The sequence below is a fragment of the Bos taurus genome, chromosome 5 (assembly GCF_002263795.3).
Source record: "Bos taurus isolate L1 Dominette 01449 registration number 42190680 breed Hereford chromosome 5, ARS-UCD2.0, whole genome shotgun sequence".
Taxonomy (NCBI): domain Eukaryota; kingdom Metazoa; phylum Chordata; class Mammalia; order Artiodactyla; family Bovidae; genus Bos; species Bos taurus.
Genome location: NC_037332.1, coordinates 78,529,320 through 78,555,460, shown reverse-complemented (window position 1 = coordinate 78,555,460; position 26,141 = coordinate 78,529,320). Strand labels below are relative to the sequence as shown.

At 40.1% G+C, this 26,141-nt stretch overlaps 1 protein-coding gene and 1 long non-coding RNA gene across 8 annotated transcripts in view; one reads left to right on the top strand and one right to left on the bottom strand.

Annotated features, from left to right (window-relative positions):
• Nucleotides 1-26,141, bottom strand: part of DENND5B (DENN domain containing 5B) — a 220,790-nt gene that overhangs the window by 39,669 nt on the left and 154,980 nt on the right. For 3 of the 5 annotated variants that reach the window (XM_059886403.1, XM_059886404.1, XM_059886405.1), the window contains 5 exons: nt 7,354-7,447; nt 6,406-6,516; nt 2,630-2,761; nt 1,211-1,363; nt 246-324 (listed from right to left, as the gene is read on the bottom strand). In XM_059886403.1, coding sequence (XP_059742386.1) covers nt 246-324; nt 1,211-1,363; nt 2,630-2,761; nt 6,406-6,516; nt 7,354-7,447 — 569 coding nt within the window. The remainder of the gene's footprint in view (nt 1-245; nt 325-1,210; nt 1,364-2,629; nt 2,762-6,405; nt 6,517-7,353; nt 7,448-26,141) is intronic. The other 2 variants (XM_005206831.5, NM_001205488.1) reach the window with 1 other exon arrangement.
• LOC132345322 (uncharacterized) overlaps nt 5,227-26,141 on the top strand; it is a 31,108-nt gene continuing 10,193 nt past the window's right edge. Inside the window, exons 1-3 of one of the 3 annotated variants that reach the window (XR_009494608.1) lie at nt 5,227-5,307; nt 5,414-5,485; nt 7,256-7,465. This is a non-coding gene — a long non-coding RNA (uncharacterized lncRNA). Of the gene's footprint in view, nt 5,561-7,255; nt 7,466-26,141 lie in introns of all 3 variants that reach the window. The other 2 variants (XR_009494607.1, XR_009494606.1) reach the window with 2 other exon arrangements.

The window sequence follows — 26,141 nt, the reverse complement described above, 5'->3', positions numbered from 1 at the left end:
AGCCTTGGCATGGCTAATATTATTTCCCCAATCTGTGGATGAGGAAGCTGAAGATCAAAAGGTCAAGGGACTTTCCGCAGGTCTCAGAGTTAGTAATATTCCTCCTCCTACTCTACCCACTATTGGCAAGACGGGGTGAGTGGCAGTTTGAGAGAGAGAGGTGAAGACAAAGCCATAGCGACTGATTTTTGACATGGTCCACTGCTGCCAGTGCTGTAGAAACAATCAAACCAATTAATTCTCACCTGGTGACTCTGCAAGGTGCTCTTGTTTCTCTTCTCTGTCCTGAAACTGAATTAAATGTGACCACAAAGCTGACTTCCCCTGAAAGTACAAGGCATATACAATTTTTCATTTTATAAGAAACAATTCATTAAAAAATAACTTCTCATCAAACCATTGACATTGAAATGCTGATTATGAAGCTGGGAAACTGAAGTTCATCCATTCCTAGCTGTGTGACATCCTGAGCATCCCACTCCATGTGTAGTGAGGGTCCTTTGCCTCACTGACAAGGCTGGCAGCAGCCTGGGGAAGGTCAGCTAAGTAAAGGCCAGAAGTGCAGGCATGGAAATTTCCAACTTCAGCTGGGTTGGTACTTCACTGTATGTAACTAGGGCTGTCTATACTGGCCACATTAGTCAGTGTGGAATTAAAGGCTCTAGCAGCACAGAATGTATTTGTGTACGCAAAACATGTTTGGATATATGCAGGAGCAATGAGGGAAGAAAAGTGGGGTAGGAGGAGAAACAGAAAAGATGAGGAAGAAAGAAAGATGCACACAGCAGGAAAAAAAAAAAAAAAGAAAGGGAGATAAGAGGGACAAAAGCAGAGAAAGCATCTAACTTTTTCACCCTGAATTACCAGACAACTTAAAATGGCAAAGAACTGTTAATTCTGACTAATATTTAGATTTTTTTCTTAGACTGTGATGAAAGTAGATACTTAATGGAATCTACAGTGAATACAGTCCCTGCAGTGAATGTGTTCTTTTATCTTTTCCTGTTTACCAGGAAAGGAGCCCCAAACTACTTGCTAATCATGGGTTGTATTTTCTTTTTCTGGAATTAAAATGTCTGTGGTATATTTCTCATTATCCTGTGACAAAGGGACTTATCCTTTCATTTTCATGTTTTTTTTTTCCTTTTTGTTACTTTTCTTAACAGGACTTCTAACTGGTCCTGTCAGCAGGGCTTCTTGAACCTGTTACCTGCTTGACTTGCAAGCCGTGGCTCCATATCCTTTCCAACAGGTCACAGAGGCTGGCAATCAGGGTGTTCTCCTCCAAGCCAGTTATGTTGGCTTCTCCATGGCCCAGTTCCACTGCTTCGTGTCCCATCTTCTCCACCAACATGCGTTTCGTCTGAAAATATCACATGTGGTCTCAAGTGTTATTCCAGCAATGAGGCCAAAAGCCATCAAGTCAACACCTGGGTTCCCTTCACTATATTTCTAACTGCAGATTTTGAATCACCTTGGGGAAAGTGTCTTACTCTCTGTGGTCAACCAATGAATAATAGCATGTATAACTATTCTGTCAGAGAAATAGAGAGCCACTAAAGAGAGATTCTGATGCTATTTTAAAGCATCCTCATGAAAATGCTTATGTACAACAATTTTCAGATTACTAACTTGAATAACATTGGGCAATTACACCAGATCTACTATATATCACAGAATCTGAAACTCCATCCTGCCACCACCACTCATGCTCCATCTTAGCACACTAAAGATATTCACACTTAAGTTTTGATTGCACTTAGGCAAAAACCACAATACAAACAGGCAGTTCTACATTGTTTCAGAATTCTCTAATTTTAAGTGAAGCAGACCTCTTTTTTCCTTCTTCATTTTCCCTTTCATCTTTTTTCTGGAATGAGTATGTACCAGAAAATGGAAAGGAAATCAGTTTCAAGTACGGTAACTTACAGCAGACTTAACTGTCCTCATAAAATATAAGTGAGAGAGAATCTAGTTACTTTAGGCAAGGACCATGTCTGTGTGATTCAGCATTGCAAGCTGATGCTGACATAGTGCATTTACTCAACACAGAGAAGGTACTCAAGAAATGACTGTCAAATAAATGAATGAAATTATTGCCTAAAATGATGTTCTGAGTTTTGTCAACTTGTAGTGCTACCTCTGATAAACACAGATATCTGAGAGGAGACTCATGTATATAACACACAAATCTACAACACAGCTAAGATCTTCTTCCTTATGGGTATATGCACACACATATGGGCACAGATGAGATTCTACACAGGTTCACACAGAGATACATACAAACACATACAAAAAATGTGCTGCCTTTCACATAAGTTTACAACATCCCTGACAGAACTTCTGATTGGCTTAATATCTGTCCATGTTGGAGAGGAAGACAGCAACAGTTGAAAGGTGAGAAAAACTGAGCAGGGCTCCCATGTCATTGATTCTGTGGGTGACAGACAGAACCCGCAGAGGTTCATGACTTTAGTAAATAAAGAGCACATGAGGTTTATGCCCCAGTATTAAGTGTCTTTCTAGTGAAGCTAAAGCTCAAGTGGGGGTTGGCTCAGTTCATTTTAGCTTCACACATGGAGTGAACATGAATGCGCACTGTCTTGCACCAGTGAGTAATACGTACCTTCATTCTACATTCTTTTAATAAGCCTTCTACAAATTTCCAGTTGGTTTGTGCAATCACCGCAGGAGAGAGGTCTGACAATTTGGGTTGCCTCAGGTTTTTTCCTAAACTTCGTGCCTCTTGCATGTATTTCTAAAAATTAAAGAGTATTTTTAATGCATAAACATCAGATATTCTTCTAACCTACTTAAACTTAAAAATAAGTGCAGGAACAAAATGCAAAAAAAGGCCGTATATATTCAGGTTTAGTACACTGAAAGGCAGAGGGTAGTCACACTCCCTCTACTGTTAGTCCCGTGAAAATGAGAGTGACAGAAGCCACAGCAAATAAAAACTCATTCAGTCTTTTTACTGGGAATACCCAGTGTGTGATTAGTTGGGATCATGGCTGGGATGGAAAAACTGGGGTGTCTGAATGAATATCAAACCCATGGTTTTCCAGAAACCCAGTGATTACTGGTTTCCTCCACCTATTTCTCCACAGATCAAGAGCCTTGAGGTGCTTCCAGCCTCTTGGGGAGTGCTGTCCTTTGTTCTAATCAAGTCACAAGAGTAAATTAAATCAGCTCTGGAAAATGGCTGCAATAAATTTTATGACCTCAGGCATACATGCTTATTCATAAAATGGGCATAAAACAAGCCCACCTGCCTCATACAAAGGCTAGGCGATCACTCTGAAAAGTATCATGTACTCCCAATGTAGGAGGTGACCTCTTATTTCCAAGACACTTTGCGACATCCCTACTTTGCCTTGTACCATGGTCAAAAGAAATCAGAAATATCATATTATTTTAGGAGACATCGACGGCTCAGAGAGGACCACAGAAACTCAGACCACTGCTCTTGAACTTTGGTTAGTGAATTTCCAGTAAGAGAAGCACTACATGTAATTAGTTCAGGACAGCTGTTATCTTTCTTCTTTCTGTGGCACCTGTGAAAGCTCATCCGGATACCTTATGTTGGTGTCAGGACTGCAGGGCAGAATCTCCAAGAAGTCTAAGTGTCTTAGGTCTGTATTTAGAGAATAATTGCTCTAATTATATAGTAAAACCAGCAGTTTATTGGAATGAGAGAGACTGCAAGTCAGCACATCCTCCCACAGACACATATGTGAAATCTATCTTTACTATCTTAAGGGGAGATTTGATAGTATAAGAAAAATATGTGTAAAATCTTTTGCATTCTTTAAATAAAAGAGAGTTTTTGCACATTTAACACATTTTCCCTTTGGAAGAAAAATAACCTGCTAAATTTAGTACAATTGTTAAAAATCTCACCAATTAGGGATTCAACAAAGACATTTACCTTCTACTTCCTGACCCTCCTGACAAAAGGCAGCATTTACAAAATAATCTCTTTTCCAGTGTACTTATTTTAAGGATGGATTTAAAAAGTAAATGGACTCTGCACACGGTTAGTTGTGTATATTTCTTCCTGCTTCAAATCCTTTTTAGAGGGTAAAAGGAAGAGGGAAAATTGACAATGAGAGGCAACAATCTCCACCAGGGAAATTAAGTGTAACAGAGTTGTGTGAAACATCCTGAAGGTTAGTATAAATAAAAGCAGGAAATGAAGAATTTCAGAAAAATAAACCTGAGATATAAGATAGGGATCATATATGAGACTATAATTACCTTCATTTCCTATCATTTCAGGTAGTACTAATGTTATTTGGAACATTACAACTTATAAATGGTTGGTAAAAACAAATGTTAACTACTAATGTTAAAAGGGTTCTGTTTCTCCCCAGGCCTCAATTCCTCCATCTTTAGGACTGTGCAAATACAGAGAGAACCACTACAAGACCCAATTCTCAAGGACAGTGAAGTATCACACTTGGCTTAAGAAGGAATACACTGGCTACAATGAAAGAAGTGAGTACATGACAAAGCAAGAGGACAGGAAGAAGCCTCAGGCATTTTTCCTTTTCTCTGAAATATATGAATAGATTTTTAAAAGTCAATAATTGGATTAAAAATTAACCACTGTTTAAAGTTTAGGTTCTATTTTATAATATAAATGACAGCAAGCTAGAATGGGACTGTCCTTTGAGTGGCCATATTCGCTGATCAGCCAGCACATACGAGGCAGATACAGTATTAGCCAACAATGAATTCCACAGGGCCACGTGCAAACTCTCCTTCTGAGCACTTTGTTGAAGCCACAAAACAAGCCACATTCCATGGACATGTGCAGAATGAATACAGGGGTGGCTAAAGAACCCTTCTCATACCAAGAAGTGAGGTTGCTTCTGGCATATTGCAAAAACAAAGCAGTGCCCTTACAATAAACAAGTGACAACACAGACGTGCTTTCTTTGGGGTAACTGGAGGAAAAGGTGTATTTTAAGATAAAAAACTGAGAAGGAAGAAATCTTTCATAGGGAGTGGTTTCATAATAAAGTCCATTTTCCTACACAGGGAAGTCACCCCAGGTTTCTTCTGAGATTTCTACTATGCTCTTCTTCATTTCTAAGCCAAAAATAGTAGGAAAGTGAGTGAATAAAGTGAAAGTTGCTCAGTTGTGTCCAACTCTTTGTGACCCTTATGTGACTCTTATGTGACTTAATAGTCCATGGAATTCTCCAGGCCAGAATACTGGAATGGGTAGCTTATCCCTTCTCCAGCGGATCTTCCCGACCCAGGAATCAAACTGGGGTCTCCTGCATTATAAGATTGGTAAGATTCCTTACCAACTGAGCTATCAGGGAAGCCCAAAACAGTAGGAACTATCTATAAAAACATATCCTATTATTCAATCAACACTGAAATAATTGCTCTTCAGCGCAGGATTTCGTCTAATAATACCCTGTCCCTCTAACCAACATGGAGCATGTGAAGAGCAGAGCAATGTAAAGTTAAGTAAATTTATCTTACTATGTCATAATGGGATAAAATACAACCAAAAGTCCTAAGTAACTCTGGCCCTCAGGTGAGTAATGTTCAGTGCAACCCAGTATGCAGGGTTCCTGGGAGGAGTATTGGCTTGGAGTCAGGAGGCCTGGCCTGTGGGCCTAGCCCTGCCTCTGTGTGTCCATTTGACTTTAGACAAAGCCTTTTGGACTTGCTTCCCTGGTGGCTCAGACGGTAAAGATTGCCTGCGATGTGGGAAACCCAGATTCAAACCCTGAGTCAGGAAGATCCCCTGGAGAAAGGAAGGGCTACCCAATCCAGTATTCTTGCCTGAAAAATTCCATGGACATAGGAGCCTGGCAGGCTACAGAACATGGAGCCACAAAGAGTCAGACATGACTGATCGACTAACACTTGGATTCAGTTAAATCATGTCAAGCTGGACAAAGATACCTCAACTGTTTCTTTTAGCAGTAAGATTCTATATTGGTGATCTGATTTTCTGACCATATAAAATACAGACCAGGAACAGATAAACTCAGCAAAAGAAAAGTTGTTTGAAAATGAATCACTTATGCACTTTTGCAAAATGCTTAAGTAAAAGAAAATTTGAATACTTAAATATTTCCCCTTTTTGGAAGAAAAACAATGTGCTAAATCTAGTCCCCTTCTTTTCCCTCAAAAATACCACTGATTTGGGATTCAAATAATCAGTTTTCTCTGCCAAATGTAGAGAATACTCTTGTTAGCACACACACCACCACAAAGAGGTACAAGTCACAAAAGGAAGTGGAGAGCTAAGATTTCACGTCACAAGGTGATGTGAAGCCTCTAGTATGTGCACTCACACATGTGGATGATTCAAGGAACACCACAGACAAGATTCAGGAACATCTGCAAAGGACTTTCAGGCAAAGAACATACCAGGCAGCACTCAGAGAAGGATTTTTTAGGAAGTCGTGCAGGAGGAGGTGGACCCTGATCCCACTCCCAGAATGCCATGGAGTTCTGACAGACCACAAGTTCCCCGGAAGGCTATGAGGATGGAGAAGTGTATATGACAGAAAAGCAAAAAAGAAAAGGATGGGAGAAAGAGACAAGCAAAACAAGCATGCATATGATAAAGTCACAGCAGAAGGGAAAGGAGAGAAATACAGTAGCACAACGAAAAGCAGTAGACAGGCTATGCTTCAGTTCTTAAGAAAATGTTTAAAACCATGTATGTATGAACAAATCAACAAAAAGAAATATATATATTCAGAATGATGTTTTCTGCTTTTTTTTTTAACCCATTTGAGTTTAGAAAAGAGTTAACAGATAATTGACTGCATTTTTTTGATCACAAGAAAAAATAGAGAGAGAAAAAAAATTACCTATCATTATTCAAATGTATAATTAGTTTTATTTTCAAATAGTACAAATAAAGCATAAGGATATTAATTTAAAGTAATTTTAAAACACTCCTAAAAATGGTGTCAACAAGCCAAGGACAAATCACAGGCAAATATATATTTACTAAGTTTAAATTATGCTTGAAACTTAGAAAGTCTATGCTTCTTATACTTTTTTCCCCCTGCAGGAGATATACTGACCAAAACTTTATCTTAAGCTCAGCCTTTACTTGATGTGGTCCAGAGGGAGACTTGTTTTACAGCCTTATTTTAGATGTATAAAAATTACAAAATGGAAAAAAAAAAAGGTGTTTCAGCTATGTCAGTCAGTATAAGAGAATTACTATTTTAAAACATAAATTGAACAATTATTTTTTTTTTAGAAGAATGCAAGAGAACCTACGCAATGATACCTGCTGGACTAAGTAAGCCTAGCTTACAGTTCCCGCATCAAGGCATCCCAGGAAGGCAACACACATACCTCCCTCAAGTCGTTGTCCAGCCCAACGTGGTCGGAATGCTGGCGAAGGCGGTCTTTCCTGCGCTGTGCAGTGGCACTCCGACTCACCCAGCGACTGAAAGAATAGAAGGGGGTAGGTTAAAACAAACAATCAAACGAAAAAATTAAATGTGATCTCACATGTCTTTAAAATAGAAAGGATGTACGGTTGAAAACTAAAGACCAGCAATACTTATTTTTCAATAGATTCTTTTTAAACAAGTATATACCAGCTTTATTGAGATGTAATTTAGATACCAGATACTGGCTCAGTTGTTCAGTCATGGCCAGCTCTTTGCAACCCCATGGACTATAGCCCGCCAGGCTCCCCTGACAATGGAAATTTTTCAAAGCAAGAATACAGAAGTATTGCCATTTCCTTCTCCAGGAGATATCATATAATTCTTTTCATTTAAAGTATCCAATTCAGTGGTTTTTAGCATATTCATAGAGAGGTGCAACCCTCACCAAAATCAATGCTGCTTTCAAACTGAGGTTAAAAAATGTACAGTGTCTGTAATGATTCTCTCCTTTCCACCTACCTGCCCAACAGAGCCCCAAGCCTGGATAGAGACCACTGTAGCACTTTCCTTTATCATATCCATGTATTAATAGATTAGTTCTTGATTTCCCTCATGACTACCAAGAATCACTGAACCTGCTGCCCTTTATCAAGTTCTCCCATTTCTCTTCAAGACTGTTACCAAACCTTTCCCTTTATCCTCAAGTGCCTCTACTCAACTTGATGACCTAGCCTTGCCTCCCTCCTGCTACTCTCTACTTGACTGATACACACATACAGACCCACCCCCCACTCATCTTTCTTCTAATTCCAAAGTGTAATATATATTGGCCACAGCTCAAAATTTTCTTCCACCAGGATCCCTGACCAGTCCTCTCTTGCCTACTCCAATTTTCTCTATTAGAAATCTCGTGTGCCATATCTCCAATTTTTTTTCTCTCAAATGAGTATTGCCCTTCAGCTTACAAGTATGCTGGTTTCTCTGACACTACATTTCAATCTGTTTCTTTGTTCTTTCACGTAAACATTCTTAAGAAAAGTTTACATGTAAGGCCTCTGCTTAATTATCTTTGGATCTTTTGTTCATCTCAAATCAGCTTCTTTCCCTGAAATTGATCTTGATGAAGCCATTTATAGCCCTAACTGCCAATCCAATGGCTGTAATTCAATTTTTAGCTTACTTACAGTTTCTGCTGATCCTTCTCTCTACCTTAAACCTCCAGCTGTCTTCAAATACCTCAGTGATCCCAATGGGGTAAGATCTCTCACATTTGAGCCTTGGAAGATGAAGTTTTCTTCTAACTTCTATTCATCTCTCAGACAGCTTTAGGTGCTACATAGAAAGTGTTCTATAATTCCTCCAAATTTAAATTAGCTATCCCTCTCATACTCTCCAATTACAGTATTTATCACAGTGTTTTATAATAACTTAAGTCTATTTTCTATACAATCCTCTCTGCTATAAATGCTTGAAGGGTTGATATCGTGTCTGTAAGCCATTTATCTGCAGAGTCAACTACATCACCTATTCTTTCTATAAATACACCCTAAATAAATGTAATCAGAGACAGTCTAATATTTAGGTTTACAGATGTTCATCACAGCATACGTGCAATAATGAATTCTAAGTTTCCTTTATTCTAAGACTCACATTTTGAATGAGTTAGTCACTCACACTTGGGGCTTCCCCAATGGCTCAGTGGATAAAGAATCTGCCTGTAATGCAGGAAACACAGGCGATGAGGGTTTAATTCCTGGGTTGGGAAGATACCCTGGAGAAAGGAATGGCAACCCACTCCAATATTCTTGCCTGGAGAATCCCATGGACAAAGGAGCCTGGCAGGCTACGGTCCAAAAGGCAGCAAAGAGTTGGACATGACTGAGTGACTACACACACAAGACTCACATTTTGGCTTTTAAATGTTTCTGAAACTAGGATGAACCTTCTATGTCATATACAAGTTTAAAGTATAATTTTTCCAAAAAGCTTTTGAATTAATAGCAGATCTTACAATCAACAGTTACTCAGAATCAAGTAAACATGCTCAGTTCAGTTCAGTTGCTCAGTTGTGTACAACTCTTTGCGACCCCATGGGCTACAGCACACCAGGATTCCCTGTCCATCAACACCTGGACATTGCTCAAACTCATGTTCATCGAGTCAGTGATGCCATCCAACCATCTCATCCTCTGTCGTCCCCTTCTCCTCCTGCCTTCAATCTTTCTCAGGTTCAGGGTCTTTTCCAATGAGTCAGTTCTTTGTTTTCATCAGGTGGGCAAACTATTGGAGTTTCGGCTTCAGCATCAGCCCTTCCAATGAATATTCAGGCCTGATTTCCTTTAGGATTGACTGGTTGGATCTCCTTGCAGTCCAAGACACTCTGAAGAGTCCTCTCTAACACCACAGTTCAAAAGCATCAATTCTTCGGTGTTCAGCTTTCTTTATAGTCCAACTCTCACATCTATACATGACTACTGGAAAAACCACAGCATTGACTAGACGAGGTCTTTGTCGGCAAAGTCTCTGCTTTTTAATATACTGTCTAACTTGGTCAAAGCTTTTCTTCCAAGGAGCAAGCGTCTTAATTTCATGGCTCAATGCAACCTAAATGTTCAACAGTAGGGGGTGATATAATGAAAGACCATATAGTCATTTAAAAAATTAAGTTACCAGAAATATCAATGGGGCTTCCAGGGTGGCTCACATGGTGAAGAATCTGCCTCCAATGCAGGAGACCTGGGTTTGATTCCTGGGTAGGGAAGATCCCCTGGAGAAGGGAATGGCTACCCACTCTGGTATTCTTGGCCGGAAAATGCCACTGACAGAGGAGCCTGGTGGGCTACTGTCCATGGGGTCGCAAAGAGTTGGACACGACTGAGTGACTAAGACTTTCACTTTCAGGAATATCAATAATATGGGACAGTGGTCATGATACAATAGTGAATGAAAAAGCTGGATACATGTAAGAAATTTTCTAATTAACAAAATAAGTATGGACATGCACACATATCAGGATCCGTGCAATGGAAAGACATAATACCAAAAGTTAACATTTCATGGTGATGGCATTATAAGTGGTTTTCCTTTTATTTTCAATTAATTTTTAATTGAAGTATAGCTGATATACAATGTAAGTTTCAGTATACAACAAAGTATTCACAGTTTTTTTAAGTTATATCTCATTTATAGTTATTATAAAGTATTGGCTGCATTTCTTGTGCTGTACGATATATCTTTGTTGTTTTTGTTGTTCAGTAGCTCAGTAGTGCCAGACTCTTTGCAACTCCATGGACTGTAGCCCGCCAGGATTCCCTGTCCTTCTCTATCTCCTGGAGCTTGCTCAAACTCATGTCATTTAGTCGGTGATGCATCCAACCATCTTGTCTTCTGCTGTCCCCTTCTCCTCCTACCTTCAATCTTTCCCAGCATCAGGGTCTTCTCCAATGAGTCAGCTCTTTGCATGAGGTAGCCAGAGTACTGGACCGTCAGCTTTAGCATCAGTCCTTCTAATGAATATTCAGGGTTGATTTCCTTTAGGATGGACTGGTTTGATCTCCCTGCTGTCCAAGGGACTCTCAAGAGGTTTTTCCACAACTTGAAGGCATCAATTCTTCAGCACTCAACCTTTTTTATTGTCCAACTCTTACATCCATACATGACTACTGGAAAAACCATAGCATTAAATATACAGACCTTTGTAGGCAAAGTAATATCTCTGCTTCTTAAAATACTGTCTAGGTTTGTCACTGCTTTTCTTTCAAGGAGCAAGTATCCTTTAATTTCATGGCTGCAGTTACTACCTGCAGTGATTTTGGAGTCTAAGAAAATAAAATCTGTCACTGTTTCCATTGTTTCCCCATCTATTTGCCATGAAGTGATGGAACTGGATGCCATGATCTTTTTGTTTTTTTGAATGCTGAGTTTTAAGCCAGCTTTTTTACTCTCTTTCACCTTCATTAAGAGGCTCTTTAGTTCCTCTTCGCTTTCTGCCATAAGGGTGGTGTTATCTGCATATATGAGGTTATTGATATTTCTCCTGGAAGTCTTGATTCCAGCTTGTGCTTCATCCAGTCCGGCATTTCACATGATGTACTCTGCATATAAGTTAAATAAGCCTGGTGACAATATATAGCCTTGACGTACTATTTGGACCAGTCCATTGAAGGTGGTCTGGTATTCTCATTTCTTGAAGAATTTTCCACAGTTTGTTCTGATCTACACAGTCAAAGGCTTTAGTGTAGAAAATGAAGCATATATTTTTCTGAAATTCTCTAGCTTTTTCTATGATTTAATGGATGTTGGCAATATGATCTCTGGTTCTTCTACCTTTTGTAAACCCAGCTTGTACATCTGGAAGTTCACATACTGTTGAAGCCTAGCTTGAAGGACTTTTAGCATTATTTTGCAAGCATGTAAAACTGTGCGGTATAATTTTGAATTCAATTGTGCGGTACAATTTTGAGTACAAGTGTGCAGTAATTTTAATGTTCTTTGGCATTGCCCTTCTGGCAGTTTTCATTGGGACTGAAATGAAAACTGACCTTTTCCAGTCCTGTGGCCACTGCTGTTTTCCAATTTGCTGGCATACTGAGTGTAGCACTTTCACAGGACCGTCTTTTAGGATTTGAAATAGCTCAGCTGAAATTCCATTACCTTCACTAACTTTGTTCATAGTGATACTTCCTAAGGCCCACTTGACTTCACATTCCAGGATGTCTGGCTCTATGTGACTGATCACACCATCATGGTTATCTGGGTCAAGAAGATCTTTTTTGTACAGTTCTTCTGTGTATTCTTGACATCTCTTCTTAGTATCTTCTGTTAGGTCCATACCATTTCTGTCCTTTATTGTGCCTATCTTTACATGAAATGTTCTCTTGGTATCTCTAATTTTCTTGAAGAGATCTCTAGTCTTTCCCACTATTGTTTCCCTCTATTTCTTTGCATTGTTCACTTAAAAAGGCTTTCTTACCTCTCCCTGCTATTCTCTGGAACTCTGCATTCAGATGGGTATATCTTTCCTTTTCTCATTTGCCTTTTGCTTCTCTTCTTTTCTCAGCTATTCGTAAGGCCTCCTCAGACAACCACTTTGCCTTTTTGCATTTCTTTTTCTTGGGGGTGGTTTTGTTCACTGCCTCCTATACGATGTAACGAATTTCTGTCCATAGGTCTTCAGGCACTCTATTAGATCTAATCCCTTCAATCTATTTGTCATTTCCACTGTATAATTATAAGGGATTTTATTTCGGTCATACCTGAATGGCCGAGTGGTTTTCCCTACATTCTTCTATATTCTTGTAGTATATTTATTTCATAGATAGTAGTTTGTACTTCTTAATCTCCTACCCCTTTCTTGTCTCTTCCTCCCCTTCCCTCTCCCCACTGATAATCACTAGTTTGTTCTCTGTATCTGTGAATCTGTTTCTGTTTTATGTTCACTAATTTGTCTTACTTTTTAGATTTCACATATAAGTAATACCATACAGTCTTTGTCTTTCTCTGACTTATTTCTTGTACTGATTTCAAGTTCATCTGTGTTGTTGCAGATGGCAAAATTTTATTCTTTTTTTATGGGTGAGTATTACTCCATTGTGTATACGTACAGATACTGCATCTTCTCTATCCATTCATCTATTGAAGGACATTGAGGGTGCTTCCATATCTTGGCAATTATAAATAATGTTTCTATGAACACTGGGGTGTATGTATCTTTTCCAATTAGCCTTTTCTGTTTTTTTTTTCAGATAAATACCCAGAAATAGAACTACTATAAAATATGGCAATAGAACTATAAAATAGCTTTTAGTTTTTAGAGAAACACCCATACTGTTTTCCATAGTGACCTCCCTGATTTACATTCCCACCAACAGTGTACAAGGGTTCTCTTTTCTCCATTTACTCACCAACATTTGTTATTTGTGGTCTTTTTGATGACAGCCATTTTGACGAGTGTGAGGTGATATTTGGGGCTTCCCTGGTAGCTCAGCTCATGAAGTCCACCTGCAATGCAGGAGACCCCGGCAGGAGATCCTGGTTCGATTCCTGTGTCGGGAAGATACCTTGGAGAAGGGATAGGCTACCTACTCCAGTATTCTTGGGCTTCCCTGCTGGCTCAGATGGTAAAGAATCCGCCTGTAGTTCAGGAGACCTGGGTTGGGAGTAACCCCTGGAGGGAGGCATGGCAACCCACTCCAGTATTCTTGCCTGCAGAATCCCCATGAACAGAGAAGCCTGGTGGGCTGCAGTCCATAGGGTCACAAGAGTTGGACATGACCAAGTGACATACGTATGAGGTGTTATTTCACTGTGGTTTTAACTTACACTTCTTTGATGATTAATGATGTTGAGCATCTTTTTCTGTGCCTGTTGGCCATTTGTGTGTCTTCTTTGCAAAAATTTCTATCCAGACTTTCTGCTCATATTTAATTGGGTTTTTTTTTTTTTTTTGATGTTGAGTTGGATGAGCCATTTATTTATGCTGGATATTAATCCCTTATCAGTCATATCATTTGCAAATATCTTCTCCCATTCAGTAGGCTGTCTTTTGGTTTTCTTGATGGCTCCCTTTGCTATGCAAAAATTTTAAGTCTAATTAGGTCTCATTTATTTATTTTTGTTTTATTTCCTTTAGGAGACAGATCCAAAAAAATACTGCTACAATTTATGTCAAATAGTGTTCTATGTTTTCTTCATATATCAAAGTATTTTAAAAGATTTCTCAGCTCTTGGTTTATCATGCCCATGACTGCATTCATTGCACTATTCTAGAACTATTTACTCTTGATATATCCCTGAGAGCACAGAGCTATACACAAGAAGTGAATTTATACTTTTACCATCCAGCAAGTCACACTGCATGACCGACAACTGATGATTTAAAATGTATTATTAATATAGTATCCAATTTACAAAAAGCTTAAAATCAGAGTGCTGCTTCTTTTGTTGCTCTTTAAATAATTTATGCATGCCTTTGGTTTCAAACTGATGAATCATCTCATTTCAGTCTGCTATTTAGAGGAACACTGAATAATTATGATAAAATGGTTGCAAAGTAAAGTAGCCCCTCTTAAAATAGTTTTTGTGTTTTTTTTTAAAGAATAGGTTTATACTGAGAAAAAAATGCAAAGAGCTAGTGACAGATCTTTGAAGTAGAATCCTTGGAAATGTCCCTAAAGCAAAAGATCAACGTAAGACTGTATAAGACTGTAAAAAGGATATTGAAAAGGAAGATTCAGAAAAAAAAATCCTATCAAGACACTGAAAAAGATTCTCTGCTTCATCAAACTTTAATCAGACCCCTGGAACTTCTCCTAAGCCTATCTATGGATTTCTTTGTAAAATTCAGTTTTAGTAAGAAACTTGCTAAGTCAGCTTAGCATAAACCATTTTCCCTCTCATTATATGATCATTCTGGGCATCTGATCAAGTTCTGAATTCTCCACCATCCCCCAGGTGATGTCTAATCACTCAGGTCTGTCTTCAGCAAGAATCCTATTAGGTCAGCTCACTCAGAATCCCCCTTTACCCCTGATGTTCCCTCTTGGTAACTTCCTACTCACTGATCTCCACTCTGCTCCTTGGTGATAAATTCCCATGTGTCCATGCAATATTCAGAGAAGCCTCTAATCTCCCTCTCCACTCCAAGACTCCACTGCAGTGGTCTCTATTCTTTAAATAAAGGAACCCTCTTCAACAAGTGTCATGAAATTTTTTTTAAGAACTCGGAAGCAAAATATAAATACTAGCTGATGAATTTATGTAGTAAATAAAGAGGAAGGGTAAAATATAAGTAACACAATATATAAAGACTTGGAAGCCTTGGAAACAGCCCTGTAGCCAAAAAAGAAAACAACAAACCCTGTCATGTATGATACTAAAATTTGCTCAGATTAAAAAATTAGGATTACTAAACAAATAGTAAAAATATGAGGTGGATTATAAACACCAGCTAATGAACTTATATAATGAATAAAGGAAGGAGCAAAATACACATGGCTGAACATTTCTCCTGGTAGGCAAAATGGAAAAGCACAAAAGACAAGGATAAATATTAACTTTCAGGATATAACTAGCATCTCATTCTTTGAGACAAAAATGCCCAGTTTAATTTTATTTTCCAAACAGGGAAATGGGCATCTGCTTAAAAAGTTACTATGAAGTCCACACATTCCTCATCTTGTTAAATCATTTTTCTTTACATTATTAAACCTCATTTATTAAGTATAATTTTACCAAAGAAGAGTACATTTGCTGAAATACTAAAGACTGCTTATTTGTTTTTGTTTTGTAAGTAGCATATGAGTTTCTAACAGTTGATCAATCATTTGCATAGTCATGGTTATAAATCCCTTTACCCTGTAACCAATTCTGAGATCTATTCTCTTTCAGTCAGACTACAATCTAGGTGAAAACGTAATGTTTTCAGACTACAACTCAGCTAAAAATGTAATTCTTGATGCTCTGTGTGGAAATGGGAAAATTTGAGATTATATGTAAGATTAAAAGCAATAAAATATGGCAGGAAGATTTTAAACCTGAAATCTTTCCTCCTAAGCACTCCTTGCTTCCTTTCCCTACTTTATTTTTCTTCACAAACCTTATCACTTTCTGATAGATTATTTATTTTATATATTAATAACTTCCTTGTTTGCTTTCTCATGCTGAAAGCAGGGATTTTTGTTATTTTGTTCATTGTTAAACTCCCAATGAACAGGACAGTGTCATATATAGTATGGGTTCCATAAATATTTTCCAAATGCATGAATGAGCACTCTAATGCTATCAAAAGGAAATAAAAACCATTTAAATTAAGTATCTGCCCATGTCAAACTGATTCAAAAAATTAGGATAATTTATAAACATGAGAGAAAATGAATGAACTGATGACTTAGTCATCCACTTGTGAAAAATAAAACACTGTTTCTAGTACAATCATCTGGAAAGTCTGAATCCCCATAATGGTCAACATCTCTTAGTGCATTTCAAGTTCAGTGTTTATAAAAGCAAGGATAGCTCTTCACTGGAGGGTAAAACTCTACAAATTAACTAAGGTAAGTAAGTGAGTAAACTTTTCAGTCATTAGCTATTTACTTCCATCTCATAAGCAGCGTATTAATTCTCTCTGCAACCTTCCTCCCCAAGACTTTAGTATAAACACTTCCATTTCTACAGGAAAGGAAGATTTCATCCTGAACATATAACTTTTCCACCTTTCTAGTAAATCATCCTCTTTCACTGTCTTCATTAGAGTTGAAGCAACCTACTTAAATAAGAGAGTTCAATCAAATAAAGCCTTTTAAAAATCCACAGTTCACTTTACTGCATAGTATTCTTTTTCCAAATATGTAAAAGAATGCTGGTACTGAAGATTTTCCACACCTTTCCACAGTCCTTATGAATTAGACATCATGAACATGGTGCCAGAAATAACTGCTAAGCTAAGTCATTTCAGTCGTGTCCGACTCTGTGCGACCCCATAGACGGCAGCCCACCAGGCTCCCCCAACCCTGGGATTCTCAGGCAAGAACACTGGAGTGGGTTGCCATTTCCTTCTCCAATGCGTGAAAGTGGAAAGTGAAAGTGAAGTTGCTCAGTCGTGTCTGACTCTTCGTGACCCCATGGACGGCAGCCTACCAGGTTCCTCCGCCCATGGGATTTTCCAGGCAAGAGTACTGGAGTGGGGTGCCATTGCCTTCTCTGAGAAATAAGGAAACCCGGGTTTTAATCCTAACTCTGCTACTAATCCAAGCTTGTACACTTACCAACAGGTAATGATGACACTGTTTCAGAGTTGGGCTCTTTGATCTCAATCTTTGGTTCATGAAACTCTTCATGAGGCAAGATGGCACCTGAGAATGTACCTTGCTTCCCAGGGTATTATCTTATCTTCTTTTGGGTCCAACCCTCTTCACACAGCCCAGGGTGAGGCAGGGGTGAGGCATCTGAGAGTTCTTTCATTCTGAAAGACCTCATCAGATTGGTATGACAGGCTGTTGCTGAACTCTCTTATATTCAGTATTTTAGGTTATTCAAAATTTCTTAGGGGGCTACCAAAGTAAAACATCCAGCTCAGTAGCAACAAAAGGCACACATCACCTTTGTATTAGAGTGACAGAGCCAGGTATATATAGTACAATGGTTAAGTGCTTGGGCTCTGAATTAGTAGACCTAAGTTTGAATCCTAGTTTCACCACTTCCTAGCTGTGTGATCCTAAAGCAAGCTGTTGATCATCTCTGAGCCTCCAGCATAAAATGGGTAAAACAATATAGGTTTATATGTAGGGATATGCTTATATAAGGATCAAAGAACTAATATACTTAATGCAGTCAGCAAAGAAGCTAGTGCAGACCAGCTTAATAATACTAGCTATTATCAGCAGTATCTCCACAACTAACACTCTCTTGGCATGGAGAAGGCTCCACTGGCAGCAGAGGCACTGCTTTTGAAAGCAGGAAAAAAAAAGGGGGGGGGGGCTACAAGGAAGGATAATTAAGTAAAGCAATGATGAAAATTTCCAAATTTTTTGACTGAGATCTGAAAGGAGGTGGATATTTATAATAATAAATACAAGCATACCTCATTTCATTGCACTTCAAAGATACTGCATTTTATACAAATTGAAAGTGGCAACCTGTGCTGTCAGAGGATCCTTAGCATTTTTTAGCAATAAAGTATTTTAAATTAAGGTAACTGTATTGTTTTTTTAGACATAATGCTATTGCACACTTAAGAGACAACAGCATAGTGTAAATATATGCACTGGCAAACCGAAAACTTCTTGCTTTATTGGGATATTCACTTTACTGTGGTAATCGGGAACCAAAATCACAGTATCTCTGAGGTATGCCTGTACTATACTCTGAAAGCAAAGGAAATGGTGATATATACAGTATTGTGACTATTTTCCTTAATTCATTGTTGTTGTTGCTTAGTCACTAAGTTGTGTCTGATTGTTTGCATTGGAAGACAGAGTCTTAACTACTGGACCACTGGCGAAGTTCCTGCATCTGACTCTGCAATCCCACGGACTTAGCCTGCCAGGCTCCTCTGTCCATGGGATTTTCCTAGACAAGAATACTGGAGAGGGTTGCCATTTCCTACTCTCGGGGATATTCCCGACCCAGGGATGGAACTTTTGTCTCCTATATCAGCAGATAGATTCTTTACTGATGGGGCTTCCCTGGTAGTTCAGTTGGTAAAGAATCTGCCTGCAATGCAGGAGACTCTGGTTTGATTCCTGGGTTGGGAAGATCCACTGGAGAAGGGATAGGCTACCCACTCCAGTATTCTTGGGCTTCCCTTGTGGCTCAGCTGGTAAAGAATCTGCCTACAATGTGGGAGACCTGGGTTCGATCTATGGGTTGGGAAGATCCCCTGGAGAGGAGAAAGGCTACCCATTCCAGTATTCTTGCCTGGAGAACTGCATGGACTGAAGAGTCCATGGGGTCGCAAAGAGTTGGAGACGACTGAGCAACTTTCCCTTTCACCAGAGAAGCCTTTCTTAATTCATATACACCCTCTTTCGTCCTTTCGTGTACCACTCCATTTTGTGCACCCAATCTCCATCAGTCTTTTACCATTTCTTTGCCACTGCTTGGCTTTTCCCTTTTCTTCTCTGAGCATCTTTAAGAAAATCACAGATGTTATAGAATGTTAGTGTGTTTTCAGATCAGAAAAGAGGCAAATGATTCCAAATGTGCAAGCATTCTAAGTGGTCAGGAATGAACTAAATTTCAGAATTGCCAATTTCCAATTCAAAACCTTTCCAACTTAACATATTCCCCATTACTAGTCTTTGAGTTCTCTTCTTATAAAATACTCCTTTATTACACATCTGTATTCACCTCCTGCCAAAGCAGAAGATTCAGGTTTGCTCCCTGGTCTGGGGAGATCCCTTAGAAAAGGAAATGGCTACCCATCAGCATTCTTGCCTAGGAAATCCCATGGACAGAGGAACCTGTGTGGGCTACAGTTCAGTTCAGTTCAGTTTGGTCACTCAATGGTGTCTGACTCTTTGAGACCCCATGAACTGTAGCACTCCAGGCAGGGCCATCACCAACTCCCAAAATTTACTCAAACTCATGTCCACTGAGTCAGTGACGCCATCCAACCATCTCATCCTCTTTCAACCCCTTCTCTTCCTTCCTGCCTTCAATCTTTCCCAGCATCGGAGTCTTTTCAAATGAGTCAGTTCTTTCCATCAGATGGCCAAAGAATTGGAGATTCAACTTCAGCATCAGTACTTCCAATGAATATTCAGGACTGATTTCCTTTAGGATGGACTGGTTAGATCTCCTATCAGTTCAAGGGACTCTCAAGAGTCTTCTTCAACACCACAGTTCAAAAGCATCAATTCTTTGAAGCTCAACTTTCTTTATAGTCCAACTCTCACGTCCATACATGACTACTGGAAAAACCATAGCTTTGACTAGATGGACCTTTGATGGCAAAGTAATGTCTCTGCTTTTTAATATGCTGTCTAGGTTGGCCATAACTTTATTTCCAAGAACAAGCGTCTTTTAATTTCATGGCTGCAGTCACCATCTACAGTGATTTTGGGGCCCCCCAAAATAAAGTCTCTTACTCTTTCCATTGTTTTCCCATCTATTTCCCATGAAGTGATGGGCCCCGATGCCATGATCTTAGCTTTCTGTATGTTGAGTTTTAAGCCAACTTTTTCACTCTCCTCTTACACTTTCATCAAGAGGCTCTTTAGTTCTTCACTTCCTGCCATATGGCTGGTGTCATCTGCATATCTGAGGTTATTGATATTTCTCCCGGCAATCTTCGGCAATCTTAATTCCAATTTGTGCTTCATCCAGCCCAGTGTTTCTCATGATGTATTCTGCATATAAGTTAAATAAGTAGGGTGACAATATACAGCCTTGACGTACGCCTTTCCCTATTTGGAACCAGTCTGCTATTCCATGTCCGGTTCTAACTGTTGCTTCCTGACCCGCATATAGGTTTCTCAAGAGGCAGGTCAGGTGGTCTGGTATTCCCATCTCTTTCAGAATTTTCCAGAGTTTGTTTTGATCCACACAGTCAAAGGCTTGGCAAAACTTATTACCCTTTGCCCTATTTCATTCTGTACTCCAAGATCAAATTTGCCTGCTACTCCAGGTGATTCTTGACTTTCTACTTTTGCATTCCCATCCCCTATAATGAAAAGGACATCTTTTTGGGGTGTTAGTTCTAAAAGGTCTTGTAGGTCTTCACAGAACTATTTAACTTCAGCTTCTTCAGCATTACTGGTCAGGGGAAAGACTTGGATTATTGTGATATTGAATGGTTTGCCTGGGAAACGAACAGAGATCATTCTGTCGTTTTTGAGATTGCATCCAAGTATTGCATTTCAGACTCTTTTGTTGACTATGATGGCTATTGCCTACTTGTAAGGGATTCCTGCCCGCAGTGGTAGATATAATGGTCATCTGAGTTAAATTCACCCATTCCAGTCCATTTTAGTTCGCTGTTTCCTAAAATGTTGATGTTTACTCTTGCCATCTCCTGTTTGACCACTTCCAATTTGCCTTGATTCATGGACCTAACATTCCAGGTTCCTATGCAATACTGCTCTTTACAGCATTGGACTTTGCTTCTATCACCAATCACATCCACAACTGGCTATTGTTTTTGCTTTGGTGTGGCACTGGAATGGCTGTGAGGAGGTACCCCACGTTCAAGGTCAGAGAAGCCCCAGCAAGACAGTAGGTGCTGGAGTGGTGGTTGCGTGGCGGTGGAGTAGCTGCGAGGAGATACCCCACGTCCAAGGGCAAAAGTGAAGCCCTAGCAAGATGCTAGGAGGGGCGAATTTGCATTTAGAGTCAAACCCCATTCCCACCAGAAATGCTCAGAGGGCTCAAACAAACTGTGTGCACACCAGGACCTACAGACCCCACAGAGACCGAGACAGAACTGTCTGAGTGTTCCTGTGGAGGTATGGGTCTGCAGTGGACTGCCGCAGGGGCAGGGCCCAGAGGCCCTGCGTATGCATAAGCCCTCTTGGAGGAAGTTGCCTAACCCTAACAGAGCTGCCAGAACTTACACAGGACTGGAAACAGATTCTTGGATGGCACAAACGGAACCCTGTGTGCACCAGGACCCAGGAGAAAGGAGCAGTGACCCCGCAAGAGACTGACCCAGACTTGCCTGGGAGTTTCCAGGAGTCTCTGGCAGAGGCGTGGGTCAGTGGTGGCCTGCTGCAGGGTTGGGGGTACCGAGTGTAGCAGTACACGCATGGGATCTTTTGAAGGAGGCCACCATTTTCTTCATTACCTCCACCACAGTTTGGCCCTAGGTAAATAGCAGGGAGGGAACACAGCTCCACCCATCAACAGAAAATTGGATTAAAAACTGAGAGGAGCAACCACACATCCAAGGAGCAGCGGCCGCACAGGCACGGGAGGGCCACGAGGAGCTACTCCACGTTCAAGGTCAGGAAGGGCAGCCATGAGGAGATACCCTTCGTCAAAGGTAAGAGAAACCCGAGTGAGATGGTAGGTGTTGCGAGAGGGCATCAGAGGGTAGACACATTGAAACCATAATCACAGAAAACTAGCTAATCTGATCACACGGACCACGGCCTTGTCTAACTCAATGAAACTAAGCCATGCCGTGTGGGGCCACCCAAGATGGACGGGTCATGGTGGAGAGGTCTGACAGAATGCTGTCCACTGGAGAAGGGAATGGTAAACCACTTCAGTATTCTTGCCTTGAGAACCCCATGAACAGTATGAAAGGGCAAAATGACAGGATACTGAAAAAGGAACTCCCCAGGTCGGTAAGTGCCCAATATGCTACTGGATATCAGTGGAGAAATAACTCCACAACAAATGAAGGGATGGAGCCAAAGCAATACCCAGTTGTGGATGTGACTGGTGATAGAAGCAAGGTTTGATACGGTAAAGAGCAATAATGCATAGGAACCTGGAATGTTACGTCCACGAACCAAAGCAAATTGGAAGTGGTCAAACAGGAGATGGCAAGAGTGAACGTTGACATTCTAGGAATCAGTGAACTAAAATGGACTGGAATGGGTGAATTTAACTCAGATGACCATTATATCTACTACTGTGGGCAGGAATCCCTTAGAAGAAATGGAGTAGCTATCATAGTCAACAAAAGAGTCTGAAATGCAGTACTTGGATGCAATCTCAAAAATGACAGAATGATCTCTGTTCATTTCCAAGACAAACCATCCAATATCACGGTAATCCAAGCCTATGCCCCAACCAGCAATGCTGAAGAAGTCGAAGTTGAACGGTTCTAAGAAAACCTACAAGACCTTTTAGAACTAACACCCCAAAAAGATGTTCTTTTCATTATAGGGGACTGGAATGCAAAAGTAGGAAGTCAAGAAACACCTGAAGTAACAGGCAAATTTGGCTTTGGAATACGGAATGAAGCAGGGCAAAGACTAATAGAGTTTTGCCAAGAGAACGCATTGGTCATAGCAAACACCCTCTAACAATGACACAAGAGAAGACTCTATACATGGACATCACCAGATGGTCAACACTGAAATCAGATTAATTACATTCTTTGCAGCCAAAAATGGAGAAGCTCTATACACTCGGCAAAAACAAGACCGGGAGCTGACTGTGGCTCAGATCATGAACTCCTTATTGCCAACAGACTTAAATTGAAGAAAGTAGGGAAACCCACTAGACCATTCAGGTATGACCTAAATCAAACCCTTATGATTATACAGTGGAAGTGAGAAATAGATTTAAGGGACTAGATCTGATAGAGTGCCTGATGAACTATGGACGGAGGTTCGTGACACTGTACAGGAGACAGAGATGAGGACCATCGCCATAGAAAAGAAATGCAAAAAAGCAAAATGGCTGTCTGAGGAGGCCTTACAAATAGCTATGAAAAGAAGAGAAGAGAAAAGCAAAGGAGAAAAGGAAAGATATTCCCATTTGAATGCAGAGTTCCAAAGAATAGCAAGGAGAGATAAGAAAGCCTTCCTCAGTGATCAATGCAAAGAAATAGAGGAAAACAATAGAGTGGGAAAGATTAGAGATCTCTTTAAGAAAATTAGAGATACCAAGGGAACATTTCATGCAAAGATGGGTTTGATAAAGGACAGAAATGGTATGGACCTAACAGAAACAGAAGATATTTAGAAGAGGTGGCAAGAACACACAGAACTATACAAAAAAAAAAGCTTCACGACCCAGGTAATCACGATGGTGTGATCACTGACCTAGAGCCAGACATCCTGGAATGTGAAGTCAAATGGGCCTTAGAAAGCATCCCTATGAACAAAGCTAGTGGAGGTGATGGGATTCCAGTTGAGCTATTTCAAATCCTGAAAGCTGATGCTGTGAAAGTGCTGCACTCAACATGCCAGCAAATTTGGAAAACTCAGCAGTGGCCACAGTATTAGAAAAGGTCAGTTTCCATTCCAATCCCAAAGAAAGGCAATGCCAAAGAATGCTCAAACTACTGCACAATTGCACTCATCTCACATGCTAGTAAAGTAATGCTCAAAATTCTCCAAGCCAGGCTTCAGCAATACGTGAACCATGAACTTCCAGATGTTCAAGCTGGTTTTAGAAAAGGCAGAGGAACCAGAGATCAAATTGCCAACATCTGCTGCATCATCAAAAAAGCAAGAGAGTTCCATAAAAGCATATATTTCTGCTTTATTGACTATGCCAAAGCCTTTGACTGTGTGGATCACAATAAACTGTGGAAAATTCTGAAAGAGATGGGAATACCAGACCACCTGACCTGCCTCTTGAGAAACCTATATGCAGGTCAAGAAGCAACAGTTAGAACTGGATATGGAACAACAGACTGGTTCCAAATAGGAAAAGGAGTACGTCAAGGCTGTATATTGTCATCCTGCTTATTTAACTTCTATGCAGAGTACATCATGAGAAACCCTGGGCTGGAAGAAGCACAAGCTGGAATCAAGATTGCTGGGAGAAATATCAACAACCTCAGATACACAGATGACACCACCCTTATGGCAGAAAGTGAAGAGGAACTCAAAAGCCTCTTGATGAAAGTGAAAGAGGAGAGTGAAAAAGCTGACTTAAAGCTCAAAATTCAAAAAACGAAGATCATGGCATCCCATCCCATCACTTCATGGGAAATAGATGGGGAAACAGTGGAAGCAGTGTCAGACTTTAATTTTTTGGGGCTCCAAAATCACTGCAGTTGGTGACTGCAGTCATGAAATTAAAAGACGCTTACTCCTTGGAAGGAAAGTTATGACCAACCTAGATAGTATATTGAAAAGCAGAGATAATACTTTGCCAACAAAGGTCCGTCTAGTCAAGGCTATGGTTTTTCCAGTAGTCATGTATGGATGTAAGAGTTGGACTGTGAAGAAAGCTGAGTGCCGAAGAATTGATGCTTTTGAACTGTGGTGTTAGAGAAGACTCTTGAGAGTCCCTTGGACTGCAAGGAGGTCCAACCCATCTATCCTAAAGGAGATCAGTCCTGGGTGTTCATTGGAAGGACTGATGCTAAAGCTGAAACTCCAATACTTTGGCCACCTCATGGGAAGAGATGACTCATTGGAAAAGACCCTGATGCTAGGAAGGATTGGGGGCAGGAGAAGAAGGGGACGACAGAGGATGAGATGGCTCGATGGCATCACTGACTGGATGGACGTGAGTCTGAGTGAACTCCAGGAGTTGGTGATGGACAGGGAGGCCTGGTGTGCTCTGATTCACGGGGTCGCAAAGAATCGGACACAACTGAGCGACTGAACTGAACTGAACTGAGCATGGCCCCACCCATCAGAACAAGACCCAGTTTCCCTCTCAGTCAGTCTCTCCCATCAGGAAGCTTCCAGAAGCCTCTTATCCTTCTCCATCAGAGGGCAGACAGGGTGAAAATCATAATCACAGAAAACTAACAAATCTGATCACAGCCTTGTCTAACTCAATGAAACTATGTCTAACTCAATGAAACTATGAGCCATGCTGTATAGGGCCACCCAAGATGGATGGGTCATGGTGGAGAGTTCTGACAAAATGCGGTCCACTGGAGAAGGGAATGGCAAACCACTTCAGTATTCTTGCCTTGAGAACCCCATGAACCGTATGAAAATGGGCTACAGTCTGCGTGGTTGCAAAGAATCTGACAGGACTGAGATACATACAGGCATTCATCTAAAATCAAGAATTCCCTTAAACCCAAATAAGTGTTTTCAATTCTAACCATATTCAAATATTTTCTGAATGGGATCATCTACCATAAAGAATGATAGGGTTTATCTTTATTTTTGGTTGTTTTGTAATTTCTGCACCTGATACTTAAAAGTACAAAACAGTGGCATGGGTCGAATTGTGTCTCCCTAAGATAAATGCTGAAATCTTAATCCCAACACCTGTGAGTTTGATCTTATTTGGAAATAGATCTTGGCAGATGTTAAGATGAGGCCATTAGGGTGGGCCCTAAACCAACATGACTGGTGTCCTTATAAGAAAAGAGATATTTGAACACAGACATAGAGGGATAGTAGCCATGTGAAGTAGAGGTGGAGACTGAGTTCTGTTACTATAAGCCAAATACTGCCTGGGCCACAGGAAGTTGGAAAACACAAGAAAGGATCCTCTCCTACAGGCCTTGGAAGGAGCATGGCGCTGCCAACATTTTGATTTTGGACTTACAGCTTCCAGAACTATGAAAATAAATTTGTCATTTTAAGCCACCAAGTTTGTAGTACTTTGTTACAGCAGTCCTAGGAAACTAATACAGACAGTGAAGGCATAACTTTT